The following is a 24650-nucleotide window of genomic DNA, read 5'->3' on the forward strand; positions in this document are numbered from 1 at the left end:
GGGCTGGGTCAGGCCAAAGCCAAGAACCAGCAGCCAGGAGCCAAGAGCCAGGAGCTTCCTCTGGGTCTCCCACATGTGTGCAGGGTCCCTAGGACTTGGGCCATCCTCCCCTGCTTTCCCAAGCACACTGGCAGGGAGCTGGTTATGAAGTAGAGTAGCCAGGACTGGAATTAATTGGTGCCCCTATGCAATGCTGGCATCATAGGTAGCGACTTAACATGGTATGCCATCATATCAGACTTTGAAAAAAATTTTTTAAGTCAACAGTTATGCTATGCCCAATATCTATTTAATACCATGGAACTATTATTGTATTCTGCTTTTTAAAAAACCAATCACATTTTATATGATCACATGCCATCTTCACTTAGCTAAAATATTGTCAACAGAACAAATATCCATGAGCATAAAGGAATAAATTATAAAACTAAAATAAAAGTTTATATTTCAACTGTTAAATCTTTTTTGCCTTAATTAAAATAGACAGATGCATTAAAATTCAAACAAATATATTTTCTGAACAAGTTCCACCAAGTCAGTTAACTCTAAGAAAAGATCAATGGGAAAGAAAAAAGGAAAAAAAAGAAATTTTGATATATTTAGCTATGTAAAAATTGTCTTTAAAACTGGTTCTGTATCTCATAATATTTTTCTGGATTAAAATGTGATTATACGCTAAATGAACACTTGTGTAAGAATCCATACCAAACTATTCAATAATTTACATAAAATGCTCATATAAATTTATGCTAAATATATTCCTAAATAATTTATTTTATTCTACTTTATAATATTTAAACAAAGGTCTTATACTTTAAGGATTTAAAACAACAAATATATCTTTATTAATACAAGCAGGTTTCCTAAAACATTATCTTTCTGAAAGTCAAATTATCAAGTCTCCTTTTTAAAAAATGTGAGTTGGGGCCAGCAGTATGCCACAGCAGTTTAAGCAGCCACCTTTAATTGCAGCATCCCATTTAGGAGCACCAATTCGAATCCCAGTTGCTCTGCTTCTTATCCAGTTTCCTGCTAATTAACCTAGGAAAGCAATGGAAGATGGACCAAGTGTTTAGTCCCCTCCCACCCACAAGGGAAATTCAGTTCCTGGAATCATCTTTCACTAGACCTTGAAGTGGTCACCATTTGCAGGAGTGCACCAGTGGATATAAGATCTCTCTCCCTCTCTCTTTCTTTCTCTGTTGAGTGTGTGTCTCCCTCTCTGTTGCCTTGCCTTTCAAATAAATAAATAAATACTTTAAAATATGAGATAGTTCAAATGTAAAAATGAATTTATAGGGAAATGTCCATTATCAATAAAACATGTATGTTCTCTAAAATGAATTATTCCTATGATTTTAAAATCCATATCGTTATCATAAATTATTTTTGTCAAATAAGCTACTGTTCTTCTCCATGCAAAAGAGCATTCCCAATTTTAATGTATAGTTTGTGAGTAATTTAACAATAGATGTTCAATACTTAAAATAAAGATCAAAAACCCACTAATACATGGGTGGCCCATACTACTTATCATTATGCCTTTCTTATGGAAAAAGAAAATCCATCAAGGAATGAAAAGAATTCACATTTTTATAGCCTTTGACATTTTAATGATTATTTCATGGAACTATTGTACTAATTTCCTATATTCGCTTTCATTTGAAACATAGTCTTTCTGAGAATCTGAATGACTGAAGTACTAAAGTACTGAAGACTGACAAAGTCACATGAGGACACTTAGACATTCAACAATTGTTCACTTAGTACCAAATGGCTGGGGATTGTTTTTTTCTTTTTCAAATATGCCCTTTATCCTCAGTACATTTTCACACATCAGTTATTACATCACTTCTGATTATCTAATAAAAGAGACATAAGTAAACTAATGTTTTTGAAGGGACAAAGGACCTTGTGTGGATGTCCACACCATTCTGTACACCTGAGATCTAATTACTTTATATTTTTGGTTCTAGCCTGTGGCTAAAATTAGTTCTTCAGAATTTATTCACCAAAGTCATTGGAGTCAGATCATTTGCATATATTCCCCCAAATGACTCCAGGTAAAGACAACTGAGTATTTCAAGTGGTAGGTGTCTCATTATCTCAAGACTGTTGGTCACATTAAATATGCACCTCCACTTTAACATGAGCCTAAAGCTGTGTCTTTCTTTCTGATTGATTTTGAGAGACAAATATCTCAATTTTCATGTGACAGGAATCTTCTTTCGTGCATGAACATCAGTTTAGCCAGACCAAAAAAGGGAGCGTGTTGACCCTTATAAGCAGAATGAATCCTGGTGCATTATGGCAGGAGTACATTTAGAGTGGACTTTGGGGAAGGAACAACAGTTTCCCAAAGATTGTTACTGCCTAATGAGATTCGTGACCACACATCCATTATGTGGGATAAGCAAGGCTCCCTGCTGGCTCCCCAAAGCCTGCTGACAGTTGGTGGTTATGATATTAACTCACTTTAACACCCTAGAAATGTTTTAATGTCATTTTCTCCAATTTCTACAATATTGCAACAAGACTTGTGTTCACCAAAGAAAAAAGCAATATTAAAATAGTACAAGTTGGACCTTCCCTGTGGCAGTTCTGCATTACTGCAAGTCATGCCATGTTCTTCCAGTTAAAAAAAAATGATTTGGGGAATATTCTTAACTTCTCAGACAGAAGCATTTCCAAAGTTGGCTTACTCTAATAAATTGATGTGCCTTTTAAGGAAGCGCAAGATTAGCATTGTGTATATTTGGCTTAGAAAGGCTTGTTTTCCTTGTTTCACATGAAAGCAAAAGTGTTCACAGTGTGGGTTTTAAAAAGAACAAAATAATGAAAAAATATCTTTTTGAATGCTAATTGATTTATTTAAAGGGGGGCTCCCCTTACTGAGGAGGAAAATATGAAGTGCATTAAGCATTCCTCATAGTTCCCCGACCTGAAGAGAAAGTAACAGCCATCAGCAAGGCCCAGCATCAGCATTTAAATGGTAGGGCCTATTCTGCTGTTTTCAACAGCTGTATAGACAGATACGTACAACATTAAATGAGACAAAACCAAGCCTTGATTTTAGTCTTTATTCGGATCTTCTGGCAGAAAATCTTTAGCATACAGGCTCTGATGAGAAAGCAAACTATCCTTTATGTAAATTCATCACTTAGAAACATTGAACATTTACTCAATATTATACAAGCACATCATTCTTCCTGGAAAAAATAATTAGTGTTTTTTGAGAAGCATAGTAATACTTGTGGAACATAAAAGATAACAGATGTTTCTCTTCCCTCCACCTGTTTATTTTTACATTAAAGATAAAGCTCTCCATTGCTGAACATAAATAATAAAAATCCCCAAATTTGTGTTTTTTGACCTGTAAAACCACAAAGAGCCATCTTTCATTATGTTATCAAGATGAGAAAAGTGTTCTAGATCACCAGTATTGCTGTCTGGCTACTTTCATATTCAACACAGCAGTGCATTCCCACGGGACACTCAGTATAAAGGCAATGTCATGACCTGCAGCACAACCAAACACTTTGTAACTGCCAGCAGGTATCCTCTGTTCTAAAGTAGTGAAAACATCATTGTAAACTATTTAAAGAAAAAAAAATAAGTTGTATTTTGAATGATTAACTTCAGGAGAGAACACATGAATCTACATTGAAATATATTCCTCAACAAATATACTTTTTATCATCATAATGTAGTTCATTAACTGTATTTATAGATCTCAGGATGATTTATCTTAGAGACAACTTTTTAAAGCACACATTGGAGTCACTGGATGATAAATAACTACATGTCCTTCATATTTCCCTATTTAAGATCACATCTTGAATTCACAGTATCACGATGAACTATTGAACTACTTATTATAAGTTAGTTCTCTTGCTTTTCTCTAACTTTGCCTTACAATTCCCTCTGCTAAGAATATTCCTATATAGGGCAAAAGAAGTCTATATGGCCCTTTCGCGATTACTAGAAAAAGACATATCTAGACAAATGCAACCACAGATCACAGCAAGAAATTGCATAGGTGAGGTCTGAATATCCCTTTTACCTCCCATTTCTCAACCTGTTTCCTTTGAGCTTAGCACAGATATTGCAGCAACCCTGATTCTCCTAATACAACCACATGGTTTCCAAGTGTTAATAAGCACCCACTATGGGCAAAACTACAGCAACAGTAAAGTTGTATGCAGTCATAAAATTATAATAATGCTTAACATATACAAGGGGTCTTCAAAAATTCATCATGGATTCAAAATTATTTTGCACCAAAATAAACTTATCATTTAATGTAATTTCTATGAATTTCAGAAGCGCCTTCATTTTTTTTATTTAGTAAATATAAATTTCCATAGTACAGTTTATGGATTACAATGGCTTTTCCCCCACCCATAACTTCCCTCCCACTCGCACCCCCCCATCTCCCGCTCCCTCTCCCATTCCATTCACATCAAGATTCATTTTCAAGTCTCTTTATATACAGAAGATCAATTTAGTATATATTAAGTAAAGATTTCACCAGTCTGCACCTACACAGAAACACAAAGTGTAAAATACTGTTTCAGTACTAGTTATAGCATTACTTCACATTGGACAGCACATTAAGGATAGATCCCACATGAGAAGTAAGTACACTAGTGACTCCTGTTGCTGACTTAACAATTTGACACTCTTGTTTATGGCGTTAGTAATCTCCCTAGGCTCTAGTCATGAGTTGCCAAGGCTTTGGAAGCCTTTTGAGTTCGCTGATTTCGATCTTATTCCGACAGAGTCATAGTCAAAGCAGAAGTTCTCTCCTCCCTTCATAGAAAGGTACCTCCTTCTTTGATGAGTGCCTTCATACTAAACAGTGACTTGGAGTTGGAAGTTTACATATCTGTATTCTATACTTACATTATCCCTTTAAGCTTTTCTGCAAAGAATCTCAGAGGCTCAGAGAGATTATGAACCATGGTCAATGTTATATGCTTAATAAGTGATAAAGCCCATATTTGAATGCAAGCAGACTGACTTCAAAACTTAATCGCTTAACCTCAGCCTTAATTTGTGGTTTGTAAACTACTAAGAAGAGCTCAATTGTAGGTTACTGGATCCTGCATGAGATTTTCTCTCCTGACTTACAGGAGTTGGAAGCAAAAGATTATCATGCAATGAAGAAACCTGAGTTTTTAGTAGAGATTTTTGTTAATAATGTCTTAACTTTGTGGATTATTTATAACCCAATCTATTCTGTAAAGATGTAAAGATGTTGCCTTTCACTTAAATCACTCATTTGCTGATATATTAAGACAACCAAACAAACAAGCAAACACATAAAATCTGTCTATTGCAATGTAGATTTTAAGAAAAGTATTTATTTTCTGTTTGTATAATTAATGTTAGTCTTAAATATTTTCATCATATATTACTATATGATCAGATATAGACATTATTACTAATAGTGCTCCTAATAAACTTTGATTAATTGTGTATCTATTATGAACAGGACATGTTACAGGTATTTTCTACTAACCTGAAGTTACATAACATAGGAATAGTTGTCCCTATATTATAGAAAAGGAATGAAAACTTGAAGGAATAAAGGAATTGGTCAAAGGCCATAGTGCTAAATTAAGTTTTTCTTTCACAATGAGATATCAAGTTCCCAGGAACAAACTGCTACACTGAACTACTTTCCATCCTTCTTAGCATCTCCATTATTAATTCTACTCTTATATATTCTGATACTTTATATAATAGTTATTAATGTACTGATATCTTACATCACCTAACAGTATTATTTCCAGAAATGTTCAACTTGAATCTAGTCTAGCCTGTAGATCTAATATCCAGTTTACAGAAATTGCACATGATAGACAACCAATGTAAATAAAATAAAGATGAAGTAAGACAATTTCAGAATAACAATATTCTACAAGTAGCAGCATCATTTCAAAAGGTTAAACACATTAGAAAAATGTATGAAGTGGTATAGTTAAATATGAAAGGAGAATTGCCACACATAACCACCACATAACACATAAGCCATGATTGCCTACTAGTTAAGAAAGAAAAAAAATGATTTACAAATTTAAAAAAACATTCAGAGAAAACTTAGGAAAAGTAAAAGGAGCCAGCAAGATCACAGGATATGGGGAAAAATGAAGATCAGTTTTGGTGGAGGAATCAGAGAATAAGTCATGGAATAGGAGGCATCTGTTCAATCGTTTTCATAACATTGTTTTGTGATTTTTCCAGCCTGCATGGATTTCCCCTTTGTCTAAAGGCAAATCTTCACAATGGTATTTTGAATAAATATTGCTAGATAGTGTTCTTTAATTGTTTCTCATGTGTAAGCCTCTTCTCCCCAGGATCCCATCTTCTATTCTGATGGAGTCTGTAGGTCTCAATGTAGGACCTCATAGCTGACAAATGAGACTGGGGCAAGGGTACTTTTGTACACACAGGATTTACAAGTCCCCACCTAGCCATTAGTGCATTCACATGAAGATAGTGCCCAGTGCATTAACATGAAGTAACAGGGACTGAAATGAAAACCCAGTATAGACTAAATGATTCTTTGAAGTTGGTTGTGATTCCATGCTTTTATTGCAAAAATTAACACAACCGCATTCAAATACAAATAAGTCTGTCAATCACCGATAGGACAAAGAAATATCCCATCAGTGATCACAAAATGCAGCCTCGGTACATCTTGCTGAGGTGGGAGTCTTTATGCTTTATTCTCCTAGTTTACCAGGCAGGAAGTAGACACAGAGAGAGGCTAAGTGACTTGCCCAAGGACAAAGAATGAGTCAGATGCAGAGCTGGGAATGAAGCCCACTTCTCCCGGTTCCCAGTGCACAGCTTTTCTCAGCAAGCTATAATGCCTTTCAGATGGATCATTTCCTAAAATCTATTAACTTCTTAAAAATTTAATATGAGTGTCGAATTGCTTTCCAACTAGCTGCGTCTCCCTACCTTAGTAGAGTTATTATTAGAAGCTAATCTGATGGTCAGACTAGTAACTCCATATCTACATTTTTTATGCAGGGCCTCACTAAGGGTGGATATAATCAAACAATGAAGATGAATCAGAAGCTTTAAAGACTTAGGTTGTGCTTGGCTCTTTAAAAGGTGGGGGAGGAAATCGCAAGAAACAAAAAATTTAGCTTCAAAGTTAAGAGAAACTGGAAATAATCAAGAAAAAAAAAAAAAGACCTTAACCACAAAGGAGTTTAAGATAAAAAACAACAACAACAACAACAACAATAAGGCATGCAGAGGAGGCACACTGAAAAGGCAAAGATATAAAATAAATGTGAATATTGAAAAAGTGAAAATTCTAGGCCTTTAAAAAATTCTAGACACTTACTTTGGTACAAAGTCATGCTTGCTTCATCAGCTTGGATTTCAATAGTTCATTGAGAATTCCGGATTGTAGACAAGCATGTTCTTTCTCACTGAAAACTACTAGATGTGCTAACCGAAACCCAAAATAGGAAGTAGGTCAGATGCTATAACTTCTATATAGCTTCCAATTATGATCACTGGACACATGAATTGATCACAATGGAACTCCAACTCAGCTGTAGAATCTTTTTCTATATACCAACCTGGATAACCACTACCAATTGAGCAAAATTGGTCCAAAACATCAAACTTTTCATGATTTCTGATATATAATTTTCTGCTTTGCTTACTCCTCAACTACAGGTCAAGATACAGCGTCAGTACAGTCCACATATTCACCGGCCAAGTCTGACCAAGCCCTTTTCAAATATCCCTCATATGAATTGTTTTCAGTTCCATAATATTTCTTGTCAAAATTGTACTCTTCAATGGCCAGTTTTGAGAAAGAAAACAGTCATAGTGTTGAATAATAACATATATAATAAAATAAATATTGGTGAGTCTATGTTTGCAAAAACAAATACATAAGAAGGAACAATGCTTCCTTATTTAACAATTTCAATCAATAAATGTAGAAAGAATGAGAAAGACACTATTTCCTTTCTTTTCTTTTCCTTTCCTTTCCTTTCCTTTCTTTTCTTTTCTTCTCATTATTTGACAGGTAGAATTATAGACAGTGAGAGAGAGACAGAGAGAAAGGTCTTCCTTCCATTGGTTCACTCCCCAAATGGCTGCTATGGCTGGCACTGCGCCTATCCGAAGCCGGGAGCCAGGTGCTTCCTCTTGGTCTCCCATGCGGGTGCAGGGTCCAAGCACTTGGGCCATTCTCCACTGCCCTCCTGGGCCACAGCAGAGAGCTGGACCTGAAGAAGAGCAACCGAGACTAGAACCCGGCACCCATATGGGATGCCAGCGCCGCAGGCGGAGGATTAACCAAGTGAGTCACGATGCCGGCTCCAAAAGACACTATTTCACCCAAATGATCAAGATTTACATCTTCAGTAACAAGACATACTGGCACACATTTCCTGATATGATGCACAGAAGAGGGTGCATCTTTGTGTAACACACTATTCAAGAAGTAATAATCTCTATCTCATTATTAGAAAACATCAGATGAACTTAAGTTGTGAGATATTCTTTTACATTTCTGATAAGTAGTTCTCAAATGAGCCCAGTTCATAAATGTAAAGGCAGATTAACAAATTGGAGAAATGTAAAGAGGCATGCCAACTAAATGAAAATTGTATTAAAAGAAGGTCATTAACAGACAAACTGGTAAAATGTGAAAAATGTCTATAGTTCAGTCAATAGTATCTATTGTACCAATGTAAACATTTGAAAGATGTCTATCGTTCAGTCAATAATATTTTTGTACCAATGTTAAAATTCTATTTTGTTATTATATTATTGTTTTGTAATAGTTAGTATTAGGAGAACTGAGTGAAAGGCATATGGGAAATTTTATTCTAGCTTTACACATATTCTACAAGTCTAGAAAGATTTTTTTTTTAAGTTTTAAAAAAATACTTTAAAAGTAATGACTAAAATAATCAGTGTGGATATATTAATTCTTACTTGAAACACGGGCATGAAATCTGGAGACAGTGTGTGGTAATAGAGCACGCAGTTGGCCGTTGTTAAGTCAAAGCTTTCCCAAGGAAAAAGAAGATGAAACACAAACCTAAATGTGATCCCATTTGTGTCTCAGCGTGAGAACTTGTCTACCCATCAGGACCATATCTCTACCATCTCCACTTGATTGTATTTTTCTTCAGCTCCCCCTTGGCCTTTTTTTTTTTTCCCCTTTCTCATTTCAATAATGATCTGTGTGTGGCATGGCAATGTTTTCAATCACACAGCTGTTACTTATCACAGAATATTTTTCATAAGGCCCCTGGTGTTCTGATGCTCACTGAAACTCCACTTAGCATTCCACAGCCTTATCCAGACAGCTCTGTTTCTTAGACGACTTTCTGTGGTATGTTCCCACGATAAGTCACATCTTGGTATAATACAATTTACCCTCTGCTGGATCATTCAGAATTTTCTCTGTACCTCTCAACTCTGTTATGTGTCTAGCATGTGAGAAATTATGAAGGCTGGGAGTGCAGGACCCTGTTGAAAGTAATGTTTGGTACCTTCTTCCCATGCCCACATCCTTCAACAATAGTGTACTTGATATTTTTAGGCTCTATGCTCTGGCCTCTAGGGCCATCTTTTGCCTGCAACTCAGCAATTAAAATACATTTTCTTAGTGACCCAGTTCAAAGGTCTGTTGATGTCTGTAACTCAGGGCCTCCCCAGTAGGTCACAAACTCTGTCTCCTCAGAACTGAATTCCTCAGCCTGTCTTTTTGCCTCCTATAATGTTATTTGTGTGTGTGCGTGTGTGTGTAGCATGTGTATTTTACTATATCTTGATTGATGATACTTAAAACAGAGAATTTTGCATAAAAATCCAGATTTCCACCTTCTCTGGAATTATCTAAAAGCCTGGCCATCCTGGGCTGACATTCAGACAAAGCCAGAAGTTTCCCAAATGGACTATCAGCTGCCCTTTTAGACAGTGTGAGTGTCCTCCAATTCACATGTCACCCAAAGCACATTCTAGCCATGCTGGGTGCTCTAAGGTATTGTGTTTGAGAAACTAGCCCAGTATCTTGCCGTTTAATTCAAAAAGGTCAGTCAAATACACTGGCATGCCATTACCTAGCCTGATGAACAAAGAAATTTAAGCAGTTTTTTTTCCCTCTGTGTCTTAGGATCTCAGAAGCTACAGCCAACCTTATTTCTCCCTGTGAAAACACCAGAAAAAAACTGTCAATCATTTGCATTTGCCTGCAGAAGGAAAGGAAAAGGCAAGTTCCTTACATTGAGTTCCCTTATATGACTTCTTGCCTTTTTTTTTTTTTAAAGAGGTATTATTATCCCAGATTGCACTTAACTCTCACTTGCAGAGTGATGCTCAGGCATGGGTTAGTGAAGTGGCAATAGAGACACTACTGCTGTATTTCACATGGACGGAAGTTTCACTAATCCCCTTTGGCATTCATCTCTAAATCTTGGTGAACTTAAGTAGCTTCAGTCTCTGAAAGTTTATTTTTGTCTTAAGTGATTTTCTTGCTACTGCTAGATTTTTTCAGGTGGCTCATCAGCTTAACTATTATCTGAATAAGCTCTGTTTATTTTCCTTGGCTCTTTATACTGGGTTTAAGCTCTGTTCCAAAAGGTAACAACATTTCCCGCCCAGATGCCTTTTATTCTGAGCATGTAGTCAGTAATTTTTTTTTTGCTTTACCTAAAATATAAATAACCTCCTTATACTCATTTTGAACCTTTTCCCATAGTACTTTCCTCATGAAAGGAAAAAAAAAAAAAAAGCCCTTCAGCAGACCTCTGTGTGATGTGAGCAGAGTTCTAGTCAGGGAGCATAAATCATACCTCACACTCACAAATATACAAGTAACCCTTCCCCTTCCTGCTGTTTTCAATTACTCAGATTAATTTATTTCCAAACTTTTTGGCACCCTTCCGCTAAGGTACACAGCAAACAAATTTACAGAGAGTCCCAAATTAAATATTAATGCAAAATCTTGCAGCCTCAAATTTCATTTGGTTCAGTCACTCTAAAATTTAATAAAATTTTGGTGTGTATTTCATATTTAACTTATTTCGAGGCATATTGTTGATTTTAGTACTGCAATTTTGGAACCAGATTATGAAGGAGGTTTCCGACAACATGAATGAAAAATGGACTGAACTTAAAGTCACATACAAATTAGATCTCTATACATGCATCTAGCAAATGTCTACTAAGCTTTTTGCACAACAAATAAATTGGTTGAGATCTTTTGCTTCAATATTTTATTTGGGCTTTTTGAAAATTTTAAATGCCTTAGCTTGGCTGGCTTTTTATTTTAACTTAATATCTGTGTAGTATATGTTTCCCTTTAAATTTAAAGGTATACCATGTTTGAAATGTGAGAAAGTAGGTCATCTTTTTATATATTACTTGTGATGATCATGTAGCATTTCCCAAGTAATTCCTCTGGATGGAGAAAAATATTTCTTCTCTAGTGCTGCTGCTACAGCAACATAAGTAGTGTTTAAAAAGGATGATTACGCTGGGACACTCTAAGTGGTATAAATAACCTAAAAAAGTAATTGAAATACTTCAGAGACTACGTTGATAGTCTACAGGCACTCTGGAATACATATTTGAATATCAGGTTTGAAAACCAAGCTCTGACTTTTTCTCAAGGTAGAGGAGATGGTAGAGAGAGATGCCAGAGGAAAGAAAAAGAGCAAATAAAAATACATAAGGATTACATCCCAAAACAATCTTCAAGTAACTTAGGACCCAGAATAAGTTAATCAGATTAATGCTAAAAGCACTCCCTTCGAACCCTGTGCTTTCATTGTTCTCCCAGATTGTCTAGGTACTTAATAGTTTCCTTTTCTATAAGTTTTATAAAATATCATGTTTTTTTCTTCCTCTCTTGTTCTTTTCTTTTTAGCTCCAACAAAACTGAATAGACCTGAAAGTATTCTGTAGCCACAAGCAAACTTAACTTAAAAATCCAAAGTTGGGGCTGGCACTGTGGCATAGTGGGTAAAGTCGCCACCTGCAGTGCCAGAATCCCATATGAGTGCTGGTTCGAGTCCCGGCTGCTCCACTTACAATCCAGCTCTCTGCTATGGCCTGGGAAAGCAGTAGAGGGTGGCCCAAGTCCTTGGGCCCCTGCACCCGCGTGGGAGACCAGGAAGAAGCTCCTGGCTTCCGATCAGCACAGTTCTGGCCATTGCAACCAATTGGAGAGTGAACCAATGGGAGAAAGACCTCTAGATCTCTCTCTCTCCCTCTCTCTACCTCCCCTTTTCTCTCTGTGTAACTCTGACTTTCAAATAAATAAATAAATCTTTAAAAAAAAATCCAGGCCGGAGCCGCGGCTCACTAGGTTAATTCTCCGCCTGCGGCGTGGGCACCCCAGGTTCTAGTGCCGGTCGGGGCGCCGGATTCTGTCCCGGTTACTCCTCTTCCAGTCCAGCTGTCTGCTGTGGCCCGGGAAGGCAGTGGAGGATGGCGCAAGTGCTTGGACCCTGCACCTGCATGGGAGACCAGGAGGAAGCACCTGGCTCCTGGCTTTGGATTGGTGCAGTGCTGGCCGTAGCAGCCATTTGAGGGGTGAACCAACAGAAGGAAAACCTTTCTCTCTGTTGCTCTCTCTCTCACTGTCTAACTCTGCCTGTCAAAAAAAAAAAAAAAAAAAAATCCAAAGTTGTACAATTGCTAATTAGTGTTTATTGCTTGTCTTGGTTTTAGTTATCTCAGTTTCTGCCTTCAAGTCTACAAGGCTGTTAAACATTAGGTACTATAGACCAAGGCTGGTAAATATTAGATATTACAACATTTATTCAATGGATGTATGTATAAACAGAATTATCCAAGGACTCTGACTGTTGAAAGAGGCAGTATCCTGTGGGTCAAAAACCTGGTAGGTTCTCCTGACCTGGCAGATTCTCCAGCACGTGCTGTCACCTTCTCTTTCTTTCTGTAGCTTTCTTGGAAATTCCAGGGAGGGTGATGAGTATAGTGAATAGTCGCTCTCTTGCAATTTCTTCCCTTTACCCTAATCGAATATTCATAGACAGGAACTTGACTGTCAGTACAAATTCTTCTCAATCATGTCAAGGACTTGGGAACAATTGAAAAGGAACTTTTCCTTAAAACCTCTGAAGATTTATTCAAGAAAAAAACTCAAATAAGTCTTCATAGGCCAATGCCTGTTCTTTTTGCTAGTGTGCTGCCTTATATATGTAGAAATAACATTAAGATAATTGCTGCTACACTTTCTAATGCTTAAATGTTGCTAGACACATTATTTTAACTAAACCCCTAAAGAATGCTATGAGTCAGAATCTATTAAATTCATTTTACAATAGTGGTAAGAGTACACATGAGCTATTAGAGAATATGGAATTAGTAATTCTAAAACATAAGGGAAAGGTAACATGAAGGCAAATAATACTACAAGGTCCACATGTGACCATCATGTAGGAGAATGTGCCTTATGTTGCAAAACATGTTTTTGTACAACACAGTAAGAGGTGCTACAAAATGAAATGCATACATCTAAAAATAATCTAGATCAGAATATATATTATCCATTATATACAAGTTTATATTATACATAATATATATTAATTCTTCCATCAAGTAATTACATTTTGAGACATATTTTATGCCTCATTTTCTTAATATAGTGAATATTCTACTTTCATTTTTTAAAGTTATATTTATTTACTTATTTGAAAATCAGAGTGACACAGAAGGGTGGGGGATGAGGAGGAGGAGGAGGAGAGAGAGAAAGAGAGAGAGAGAGAGAGAGAGAGAGAGAGAGAATCTGCTGGTTCACAGCCCCAATGCCTGAAACAGCTAGAGTTGAGCCAGGCCAATTCCAAGAGCCAGGAGCGCCATACAGGTGGCAGAATACAAGTACTTCGGTCATCACTGCTGCCTCCCAAGTTCATTAGCAGGAAGTTGGATCAGAAGCAGAAGTTGGGACTTTATCTTAGGCATCCTGATATGGAATGCACAGAACCGAAAACGTAGCTTAACCTGCTCTGCCATAATTCTCATCTCTGATTCATTCTTAAAGAAAATTGACCTAAATTAAAGATGTGAATCTCTATTCTATTTTGCTTCATCTCCATTGCTACCCTTTGTTCAAGTCACCATCCTCTTCCCCAGAACAATTATGATAATCTTGTAACTGCATCCACACGGTGTCCCTTCTTTTTTAACAATAAGCATCAACTCTTTTAAACAGTAATTTGTGGAGCCAGAGTTGTGGTGCGGCAGGTTAAGCCCCCACCTAAAATGCAGACTTCCCATATGAACCCTGGTTCAAGTCCTGGTTACTCTGCTTCCAACCCAAGTCCCGGCTAATGTGCCTGGGGAAAGCAGCAGAAGATGGACAAAGTACTCAGGACCCTACTATCCATATGGGAGACCTGAATGGAGTTCCAGGTTCCTGGCTTCTTGCACTGTTGTGGTCATTTGGGGAGTGAACCAGCAAATGGAAAATCTCTTTCTCTCTCCCTGTCACCCTGCCTTTAAAATAAACCTTTTTTTTTATGTAAGTTATATCATGTCTCTGATTAGTCATCCAGTTACTGACCATTGGAATCAAGAAGCGCACACCTCACACTTGGATGCACATGGTCCTCACTAACCTAATCTTAATCGTTGTGCAGATTTCCCATTTAGCATGAGTTACTGCAAGTTTATTTGTTATTTGCTTATTGTCTGTCTCTTCCCTCACTTAATGCCCCAGCTCACCAGCTACATTGCCTAACTTGCTCACTTGCTTCATTTCCAACACCTAAAACAGTGCTTATGTCTATTTGCTCAACTTTGTTGAATAAATAAATGAAAGACTACTAAATACATCAGTTGTTTCATGAATCATATGAATTCAGAGGGGAAGAATCTGTGAAAAAGTGTAATACATTCTGAATATAGAGATTTCTTGCTTTTAGGAACAAACTAAGTTAATTGCATAATTAATTAAACAAGAGATATTTGTGTAGCACAATGCATGATGCAAAAATATTTTTTTGTAAACATCTCCGTGTTCATGGAGAATTAGAGCTATTTTCATGTTTGTCTTTGCAAGGTGGGCTAGAGTAGGATTCTGTAAGAGTCAGGTGGTTTCTCAGGTTTCCAGATTGAAATACACTAAGATAAAACCCTTATCACCTCTGTTCTCACAGTAATGAGAGCAACAAGAGTTGAAAATGTGATAAGATGTTGCTTCTTTCACTGTCAGAATTAATTTCAAAATATTTGACAAGATCATTAGCATGTGAAAATTGGAAGAAAACATGTTCACAGGGAAAGGAGCTATAGAAGGGAGTGTAATCCAATGATGGGTAAAGAGGATGTTTAAGTTCTAAATCCTAATAATTTTAAAATGTTGATCAACGTTTTGTCATTACTCATTTTCTTAAAGATTAGTATTCCCTTGTACTACAGGTCATGAACATGGTGCTGGTGAACTGCTAGCCCTGTGTTACAATATGACAATGTGGTAGGTGTTTGGATGCCTATTGGGATTCCTACATCTAATATTAGCCCATTTGGTTGGAGACTTGGCTCTATTTCCAATTGCAGCTTCCTACTTATGTGTACCTTGGGAAGCAACAGACAATGACTCATGTAGTCAGGTCCCTGCTACTCATGTGGGAGACCTGGACTGAGTTTTGTTCTGTGCTCTTGGCTTTCACCTGGCCCAGCCCCAGCTGGGATGGAAGATATGGAAGATCTTTTTCTCTCTCTGTCTCTCTCTTTCCTCTCTCTGTCCCTCTCTCTCCCTTTCTTTCTTTCCTCCCCCACCATTTCCCTCTGTGTGTGTCTCTATCTGTCCTATCAAGTAAATGAAAATCATTTACATTTTTTTGATGCAATGATGAAAATACAAGGACTCAGAAAAAGAACTTGAACTTTGAGTTCTTAAATCCATCTATGAATTTGACTCAATTATTTTTAAGGAAACTTTCCAAATGTGTCTAGGGGGCAGATCTGATATACTTTCACTTGATGATGCCAGAACTTCACCAATAAACTAATCTTATTATCACTGTATGTTCAGAGTTTAATCATAGCAAAAGGTCCTGAAATTTAACAGAGATGAACAAAGTGGAAAATTTTCATAAAGCATACCTGCTTTTTAAAAAAAAAAATTTGTATCAATAAAATGTATCATTAAAAGCTTTGGAAAATGCCTTAATGGAAAACCAATTTTGTTTTTAAATCTATGTAATGTACAAGTATATTTCTGCAAAAGTTTGAGGACCTTAATTCATCCAGTTAGTTAATTTATGTGAACAGAAATGAATAAATTCAGTAAACATCAAAGCTCTCTGTCTTGCCATCTTCAGTCATCTTCTCCTTATGCATCCTAATTTCTAAAGAAAACATAAACCTAAACACATTTCGGTTCCCAGCATTAGAACTACAGTCTGTATTTTTTCACAGTATCTTAAAATGCCCTAGAACATTCAAAGGAACCACAGCTAAACTTCTTTTCTCTTCTCTGCTCCTCCACACTCATTTTTAGTTTGCCTTTCTCATTTTAAGAAGAAAGACCTGAGATGACAAATTGTCATTAAAGAAAAACTCAGTGGTAGAAAAATTCTGAAGGAATTATATATTTGTATTTCTAAAGTTAAGCTGTCATGGAAGTCAAGAAGGATGTCAATGCTATGTGGAAAAGTTAGGAAGGAATGTCCTATTGATTGTAAGAATAAAACAAGAGACGATTCGCGGTCCCTTGATGTTACCTAAAGAAGAAACATATTCTTTTGACTGAAATGAGGTCGTGTTTCAACAATGCATGTCTTTGGTCTGAAGGCTAAGCCAGTCAGGACAATGAGGTTCATGCAACTCAGGAAGAGATGTCTGACTGTTAATAAGAATGTATTGTGAGATAAAATGTAACTCTGGTGTCTTAGGGAGGAAGTATGCTCTATTAAGAAGTTTTTTTTTTTTCTTCCTTTTTTCTCATACTTAAAGTTAGAAGACATTGTTTAGGAACAGGTGCTTTCTCAACATGTTTTCTATAAGCAGACAAAGTTTTAATATTACTTATGTTGAAAGTGTATGCATATGACAATATTCATTCCTATATGTGAGAAAAACAAGGTTAAACATATGATGCCATAGTAAGATATATCAATCAAAATTGATTTTCTTTCTTCTAAAGGCAAAGACATCTTTAAAAAGTGTTGTTTTTTGGGAACTATTGTGGAATATTTGAGAAGAGATCCAAATGTTGATAATGTCATAATTATTCAACAAATAGGAGAATCGGAATTATTGAACAATTTAAGTAACAAAACCATTACCAATCTGGGCATTGAATCTGAACGAATGAGAAATCAGAGAAACAAAGGGTAATACCATTTGTTTACTCATGCCAATGTAAACTTTGTCACAATTGGACGCTTAATTGCAGACTAAAAGTAAACTGATGTAATTGCATGATAAAGTTATTAAAGTCATATTTCAAAGCACATTTAATCCTGCTATCTATATTTCACTACAATGATTTCAACTATATATCATTTATTAAGAGAAAATCTTGAATTTAAAACCCCAGTTCAGAATGGCTTTTAATTTTAACTGTATTTTACAAAATTGAAAAAAAAAATCAGTTAAAAAGTAAACCTAATAAAAATTGATAAATTTACACTTATTTTCAATAAAGTGATCACTGTCTGAACACACATGAATTTTGGGTACTATTTATTCATACTATAATAGTATTTGAATGCTATTAGAATACTCTTATGCTGTCATATGATATTAATATATAATTACTAACAGATATATTTGCCTAGGATGATATTCAAAATGACAAAGACACATATGCTTAGTTCTACAAAATGTAGATGGGAAATACATGGCATATATCTTTCAAGGAAATATATTGTCATTGTTGTTTTTCCATAAAAATCAACTTTATGCATAGATTGCAACAGCAGCTTCACTATTTTACTGGACTTAAAGCCACCACCTAAAACCTTTGATTTTCACGTTTGTATATAGAAATCCTAAATCAATAGGATGTGTGTGTATATTGGGAGTGGTGGGGGGTAGAGAGAGGAGAAAGTGAGAGAGAGCGAAAGAGAGAGAGAGAGAGAGACTCTGAGACTTCATATATTAATATCATTGAATTTAAGATAGAGCAACAAACAATACTCATTTTCTAACTTTGCCTTGTGGGAACAGGGGGACATGACCACTGAAACATTCACGAAGAGAAAATATAGATTAAACATTTCAACAGAAGCTTGTAGAAGCAACACATCTAGTAGAAAAAGGACATACAATTTGAAGAACTAAGCTTATTTATTCTGTTGTTTGGAGAAATCTTCTGAAAGCTTCACTCTGTGTTTCTAATACAGAGGGTTCAGGTGTACTTGGTGAGATTAACATGTTATTCAAACAAGACAGGAAAGAAGAGCCAGAACAGCATTTAAGATCATTGCAAGCACAGTATTTTCAAAAGCAAGTAAGGAAAACACGGTTATGGGCCCACGTGAGAATCTAACTTTTGAATAATCCAATTCATTTTTAGAGTTTTCTATTATTAATTATTGAAATAACAGATTTTTAAAAAGAAAATATAGTTTTAAATAACTTCCAAAATAAAAAAAAAACTAGAGAGCATTCCAAGGCCTGTGGACTGCCAGCTTTGTGACTGCTATGGTACCATTTCATTCCTGTGCCTCTAGTCAGTCATTTGTTATATACATTAAAGTTGAGACTAACAATGCATATGAAGATATATAACAACTCCACAGAAGAGAATGAAAAGTGGAATCTGGCAGCTTTCTCTTTGGTCGGTTGGATTAATTTATCTTCTTCTCCACCCAAAAACAAAACACTAAGTTTTGTTATTTATTCTCTCTGTGCAGCAGGGTTCACACATTTTTGTTATTATTCTTAAATCTGACATTATTCTTAAATATGAGGAACCAAATTTCTTCAGTAAATTTAAGATGTTTGTAAATTACCTAGAATAAGCATGACTGTTTTCAATGGAAAGTTGATCATGTACATATGGTGGTTAACTTGTTATAGGGGCACTCAATCTTTTATTTATTTCCTTATTTATAATGCTGAGATATAGAAAGACAAATAAAGGTAACGAATTCCCATCAGTTTTTTCACTCCATAAATATCTACTGCTAGGGCTAGGCCAGCGCTGAAACCAAGAGCTGGGAACTGAATCCAGGTCTCCGGCAGGTGTGGAAAGAACCTAACAACTTGAGTCCTCACCACTGCCTCCCATTGTCTGCATTAACAAGAAGCTGGACTCAGAAACCAGAACCGGACATCAAACACTGATACTCCAATGCGGGATGCAGTGTCTTAAAAACTAGGCCAAATGACCTCCTCCATGATATTCAATCTAACCACTAAGAATATTGTTCAACATTACAGTCTTTGAGTCTATCATAATTATAGATATTTTAAAGGCAAATGCATCTTGACATTTATTTCCCAAACTGTCACATTCTGTTATAACAAAGCATTTGTTATACAAAATTCCTTAGGATTAGTATGTTGGGAGTCAAAATAACTCAAACATTTTTATGCACTTCACTTCATTTTGCCTTTCAAGGAAGCAATAATAACAGAAATAGACATTTTATCTGAAGTTTTGAAAACTAAAATTTCACTAATTAAACCATCTCTGATTTTCAGAACAGTCATATTTTTACAGGTATTTCTGCCAACTCATCCATTTTTTAAAAAGATGTATAAATATGGGTATAGTTACTTTGGTGTGTTCCACTCATAACTTGACTAATTTGACTAATGACATCATGTTGGTACAAGCATATTTAACTTTTACTATTAATTCTGCTTTCTTTGAATACATCTATTTAGAATGAAGACAAGTGTTTCCTTTGTACAACAGTTGTTTTGACAGACAGCCACAGAAGATAGAGAAATCTATCAGTATGTCTGATCAGTACTTTTTTGCTACAGAGAATCCTGGTAACCAGGCACAAATGGAAAGAAGGCAGGAGGGGAGCACATTTCACATAAGCTGTAAAGCTTGATGGCATAAACATTAAAGAAGGGAATCATTTTAGTATATAAAGTGCAGACACATGCAGAGATCCCTCAACATGGCAATCCTTGCAGAAGACCAAGTCATTGTGAGTTCAGGTGAATTTTAAACTGAGCTTATCTTTATAGCAAGCCCTAGGCTCTGAAAAGAAATTGAGAAGGCAACTAGCAAGAAATTAATGTCCTGGATCCAATGCACTTGATAACTAAAAATCTCTGCGTATCCCCTATCTGAATGGCAAGTAGTGCTTACAGCATGCCATTTCACTTCTAAGAACACATGAACAACCTTACTCATCCAAACTTTCTAAAAAGACTTCTTTCATATTCAGTTAATTTTTTTAAAAAGAAAACTCATTCCCATCTTTATAATTCCGGAGTCATTAGCATTAAGTTTTCTGCAATATTGTCATGTTTCTCTCCATTCCTAGAGGTTTAATGATATCTAGAGTTACAATGATGTAAGTTACTTTAAAGTATTTTTATTCTTCAAATATTTTCTCACAATATTTATTACAAAATGAGATGAAGTACTTATTTTCAGTAATCATTCTTTTGTCTGAAGATATTTTAACCTCTTTTCAAGAATACTGTTTGGGATCCAGCCTCTTCCTAAATTTGTCTTTCAGCCTTTTTTCCATTCTTTGTCCTTCTCTACTGTGTTTTGCAGTTAACATATTTTCTTATTGTTTTACCACAATTAAGCTTTTCAGTATTTTTCCACTGTCACCTTTCCTCCTTAACCACTGTTGATTTGAGCTTAGGGGAGAAGGGGAGTGTGTGTGTGAGAGAGAGAGAGAAAGAGGGGGAGGGAGGGAGGGAAGGAGAGAGAGAAAGAGAGAGAGAGAGAAAACACAAATATTACAGACCTTTTCAAAGCAAAACTTTGATATTTGTTAAATATAAAAAAAGACATAGATGCAGGCCATCCTTCTTTGAGAGGAGGAAGACTAAAAGTGTGCCATACATGTGCTCACCATTTTTAAACACGTTTCTAGGCAAACACATTAACATGACTATAGCAGCAGGAACTCAATGATTTGGAAATACCTCTGGAAATCAGAACAGACTCAAGAATTTAAAGAGATTCCATTAGGTCTCTCAATCCCTTGTCTTTTCAGAAAAATTGACAACTTTAAATATACTTCCTTTTAAGTCTTAATCCTTATCAAGCAACACTTTGATATGATATGACATGTTATATGACAAATCAGTTGATTCTGAGTGAATCTGAGTTATCTTCCACTTCAAACTATTAAGAGCTATAATGAAATTTCCTTTTCTTATATGATGGGATCTAACAAGGAATGATATGTTTATTAGTTTAACTCTATCACAATCAATGTAAACTAAGAAAATCAACAATGTGGAATAATAGGACAAGTGGATGCATATGGACCCAACATACAAGTTAGTTTTCAAGTATTTTTCTACTTCATAAAATGTTTGAGCTTGTACCCACAAACTTATAAAGCAGAGGACATGAGGTACTAGGTAACTCAAAGATTTCTTATATAGGCTATATAGTTTGAGAAGCTACTTAGTAACCAATAAGTATTTGGAGACTATAAAAGTGATTTCTCATTTTTTGGCATAAAGCTACCTAGCTCTTGCTATAAAAAACACACCTGTGCAATTCTCTTGCCTACTCTATTCTTCAAGGACAATTGACATGAGCCTGTGCTAAAACTCATGTCTCCTTAACCCTTTTCTTGAGTTTATATCCCTGTATCTTTTGTTTTGACATTTCAGTGAGGAAGTTTGTAATAATGCAGCAGCACCTTCTTTTTAAACTTCTAGCAAAATTTGTTGGTTATTTTTCTTTTTCCTTATCCCAGATGGAGCCCACCCTTTTTACTTTTGATAGTTAGCTATGACAATTTTAGCTCTTTTCTAACAGTTTAGAAAGTTGTTTTAAATATATATTTAGTAGTGGTAAAGTGTGGACTACAATTATTTTTACTTAAGCTATGTGAGATAGTACTTCTTCTGTTGATATGGTGATACAATATGACACTATTTCAATTTTAGGAAAAACTAACAATCATTTTCCATGTGTTCTGCTTATATATCACATGCTACTCTCCCTCATGGAACAGAATTGGCACCAAATATAATCCTCTTAGTTATTTAATTTCCTACCTCAGAAGAAAGTTGAGGATCTGTACATTTAACTTTTTATTATATATAAAATTCTCTCCAGTATTCATTCCAAAAATGGCAGCAACAGCCCTCTCCCTCATAATCACACACAAAAGCGCTGAGGACATAGCTCTAGATGAGGTCAAATTTCTGGAGACTGAGAACTCCATCCGAAAAAGCTCAACAGCAGCAGTCTGTGACTGCCATTAAATTTTGCTGGCACACTGGGCTGAAAAGCTTCATTCTGTTCATCTGCTCTGGTTCAACTTCAAACATTCTTCCAAAGAAAGGCTGAGAACTGATTGTTCCAGATCAAAGACATCATCATTTCAACTTAGGGCTATGTGCTTCCATTTTATCAGTACAGATATCAACTATTCCACAGCAACTTCAAGGCGAGTTGACCAAGTTCAGAAGATATCTGGTTAGGTGGCAAGGATATGTTTAAAAGATGATCATCAGTAAACGCTAGCTGTTGTAAAGGAACTCTTGTTAGCCACACTACTGTTAAAGGAAATGTATGCCACACAGACTATAATCTGGTTGCCAACAGACCGTTGAATAGAAACACCACGATTCACCCGCCCCCCTCACCAGGTTCTTTCCGATACTGAAGCAATAATTTTTAGTCCATTTATAATTTGTTTCATGGAAACAGTCACTAAACTCCCAATACACATTTTGCCCATTTTCTTGGGATTTGGATATATTTTCCCTTCTCCCTTATTTCTACCCCTCCCCAGCCATTGTTAAAAGGCTGAAGTATATCAGTCCCTATGAGCTCATTTTATGATTTAAAATTCTAGATATATGGTACTTCTGGTTTTACTTGAAGCAGTTAACCATTCCAAGTCCAGCCCCAGTGCTCCAAATATTCGTATACTATTTTTTTTTTCTTTATACAAGCATCTGATGTCAGAGTATCACACTTGCACAGGGATTCCCGGCTTCTCAGATCAAAAGTTTACAGAATCCTGGTTTATTTTAATTCCCACCTCGACCTTTCTCTACTCCACACATTCATTCCCCTCTAAACTTCTACCATTCATCAGCCACTTGGAGGAAAAACAAGAGCAAAGAGCCAGTCTGGAGCGAGGCACTTCAGGGTGGGTTAGCCCCTCAAGGTGCCATGGGGCTGAGTCACAGACCTTCGTAAATAATAATAATAATAATAATAATAATAATAAAGTCAAGTTCAAGCAGGTGCACGCACCCAGAGGCGCCCTAAAAGCTTCTCCGTTGAGACAGGGACTCTGTCCCAGGTCTACCCTAGAAGGGGCTCCAGAGACTAAAGGGGGCTTGAGTCAGCGCTGTCGCCTCTCCAGAGACCTTGGTTGGAAGAGGCAGGTAAGGAAGTTAACCTGCGAGCTAAGTTGCAGGCGGACACGCGGAATGCTGAGAACCCAGAGCCCGGAAAAGCTCGCCGTCGTGAGCTAAAGCTGAGGGAAGTCTCGGAAACGCGAATGCTGATTCCAACATCTGCAGCGCTTGGGGTGCGCGGGCAGAAGCGCTCAGTCAAGTCCAACCGCTCTTACAAGGGGGCGAAACCCGGGCCGGTACATGGCCGGGGGGAAACCTGTGAGGGCTCCGGGGACTCTGGCACCGGGTCAGACATCCGCCCAGGTACCTCGGACCCCCCCACGACGCCCGCGCATCCTAGCCCACCGGTCCCGGGCAGCCGGGCGGCCAGGACTTAAGTTTCACACTCACTTATCTGCAAGCAAGCATCCCCCAGCTGGAAAGCCGAGGGGGCAAGGGGAGGGCAGGGAGGGGGAGGCGTTCTCCTTACCGCGCTGGGCTCCCACGGTCAGCACCCTGGCGATAGGCAATAATCCCGAGAGAGTGAAGAAGACCAGGAGAAACTCGGACATGGTGGGCGCCCGCTGAGGAAGCCTGCTCGGGAGACTGCTCGGCGGCACCCTCGGCCCGGCGGCGGCGGTGACGGCGGCGGCGGCAGCTCGGAGCCCCGAATCCAGCAGCGTCATTTACAAATGTCACTGGAAATTCTTCGGCTCAAGGAGTCCAGCCAGTCCGCCTTCTCCAGCCCGGAGCAGAATGTGGAAGGTGCACGGATGCGCGCGTGCGGGAGGGAGGCAGCGAGAGAGTGTGAGCGCGAGCGAGCCGCTCGTGTGTCTTGACTTTTCAATGCAGGGTACGTCTGATCTTACATCACGCAAGAGGGGCAGTGAGCGCTGCCAGCGGACGGGAATTCACTGATTAATCACCAAATCCGCCACACACCCCTTCGCCGTCCACATAAATCACATCTATTACTTAAGAAGAGGCATTTCACACAACAGGCAGATACCACCGCGGCCGCAGGACGCCACCAATCACAATTATTTCGGTCTCCTGGAAGGGAGAGTAACTCAGAGCTGGTTCTGGAGCGATGTGTGGGTCTTTTGCAGAACGGGGGCACGTCTGCATTAGGCTGAGCCAGTCAGGCGCCTCGA

The 24650-nt window shown here is 37.2% G+C and overlaps 1 protein-coding gene across 1 annotated transcript in view; it reads right to left on the bottom strand.

Moving 5' to 3' along the window:
* The window catches only part of LRP1B (LDL receptor related protein 1B), a 2136850-nt gene extending 2112552 nt beyond the window's left edge, over positions 1 to 24298 (bottom strand). The window contains exon 1 of the mRNA XM_062186250.1: positions 23987 to 24298. Coding sequence (XP_062042234.1) covers positions 23987 to 24182 — 196 coding nt within the window. The 5' untranslated portion in view covers positions 24183 to 24298. The remainder of the gene's footprint in view (positions 1 to 23986) is intronic.
* Positions 24299 to 24650: the final 352 nt, after the last annotated feature.

The sequence above is a fragment of the Lepus europaeus genome, chromosome 1 (assembly GCF_033115175.1).
Source record: "Lepus europaeus isolate LE1 chromosome 1, mLepTim1.pri, whole genome shotgun sequence".
In the NCBI taxonomy this organism is placed as follows: Eukaryota; Metazoa; Chordata; class Mammalia; order Lagomorpha; family Leporidae; genus Lepus; species Lepus europaeus.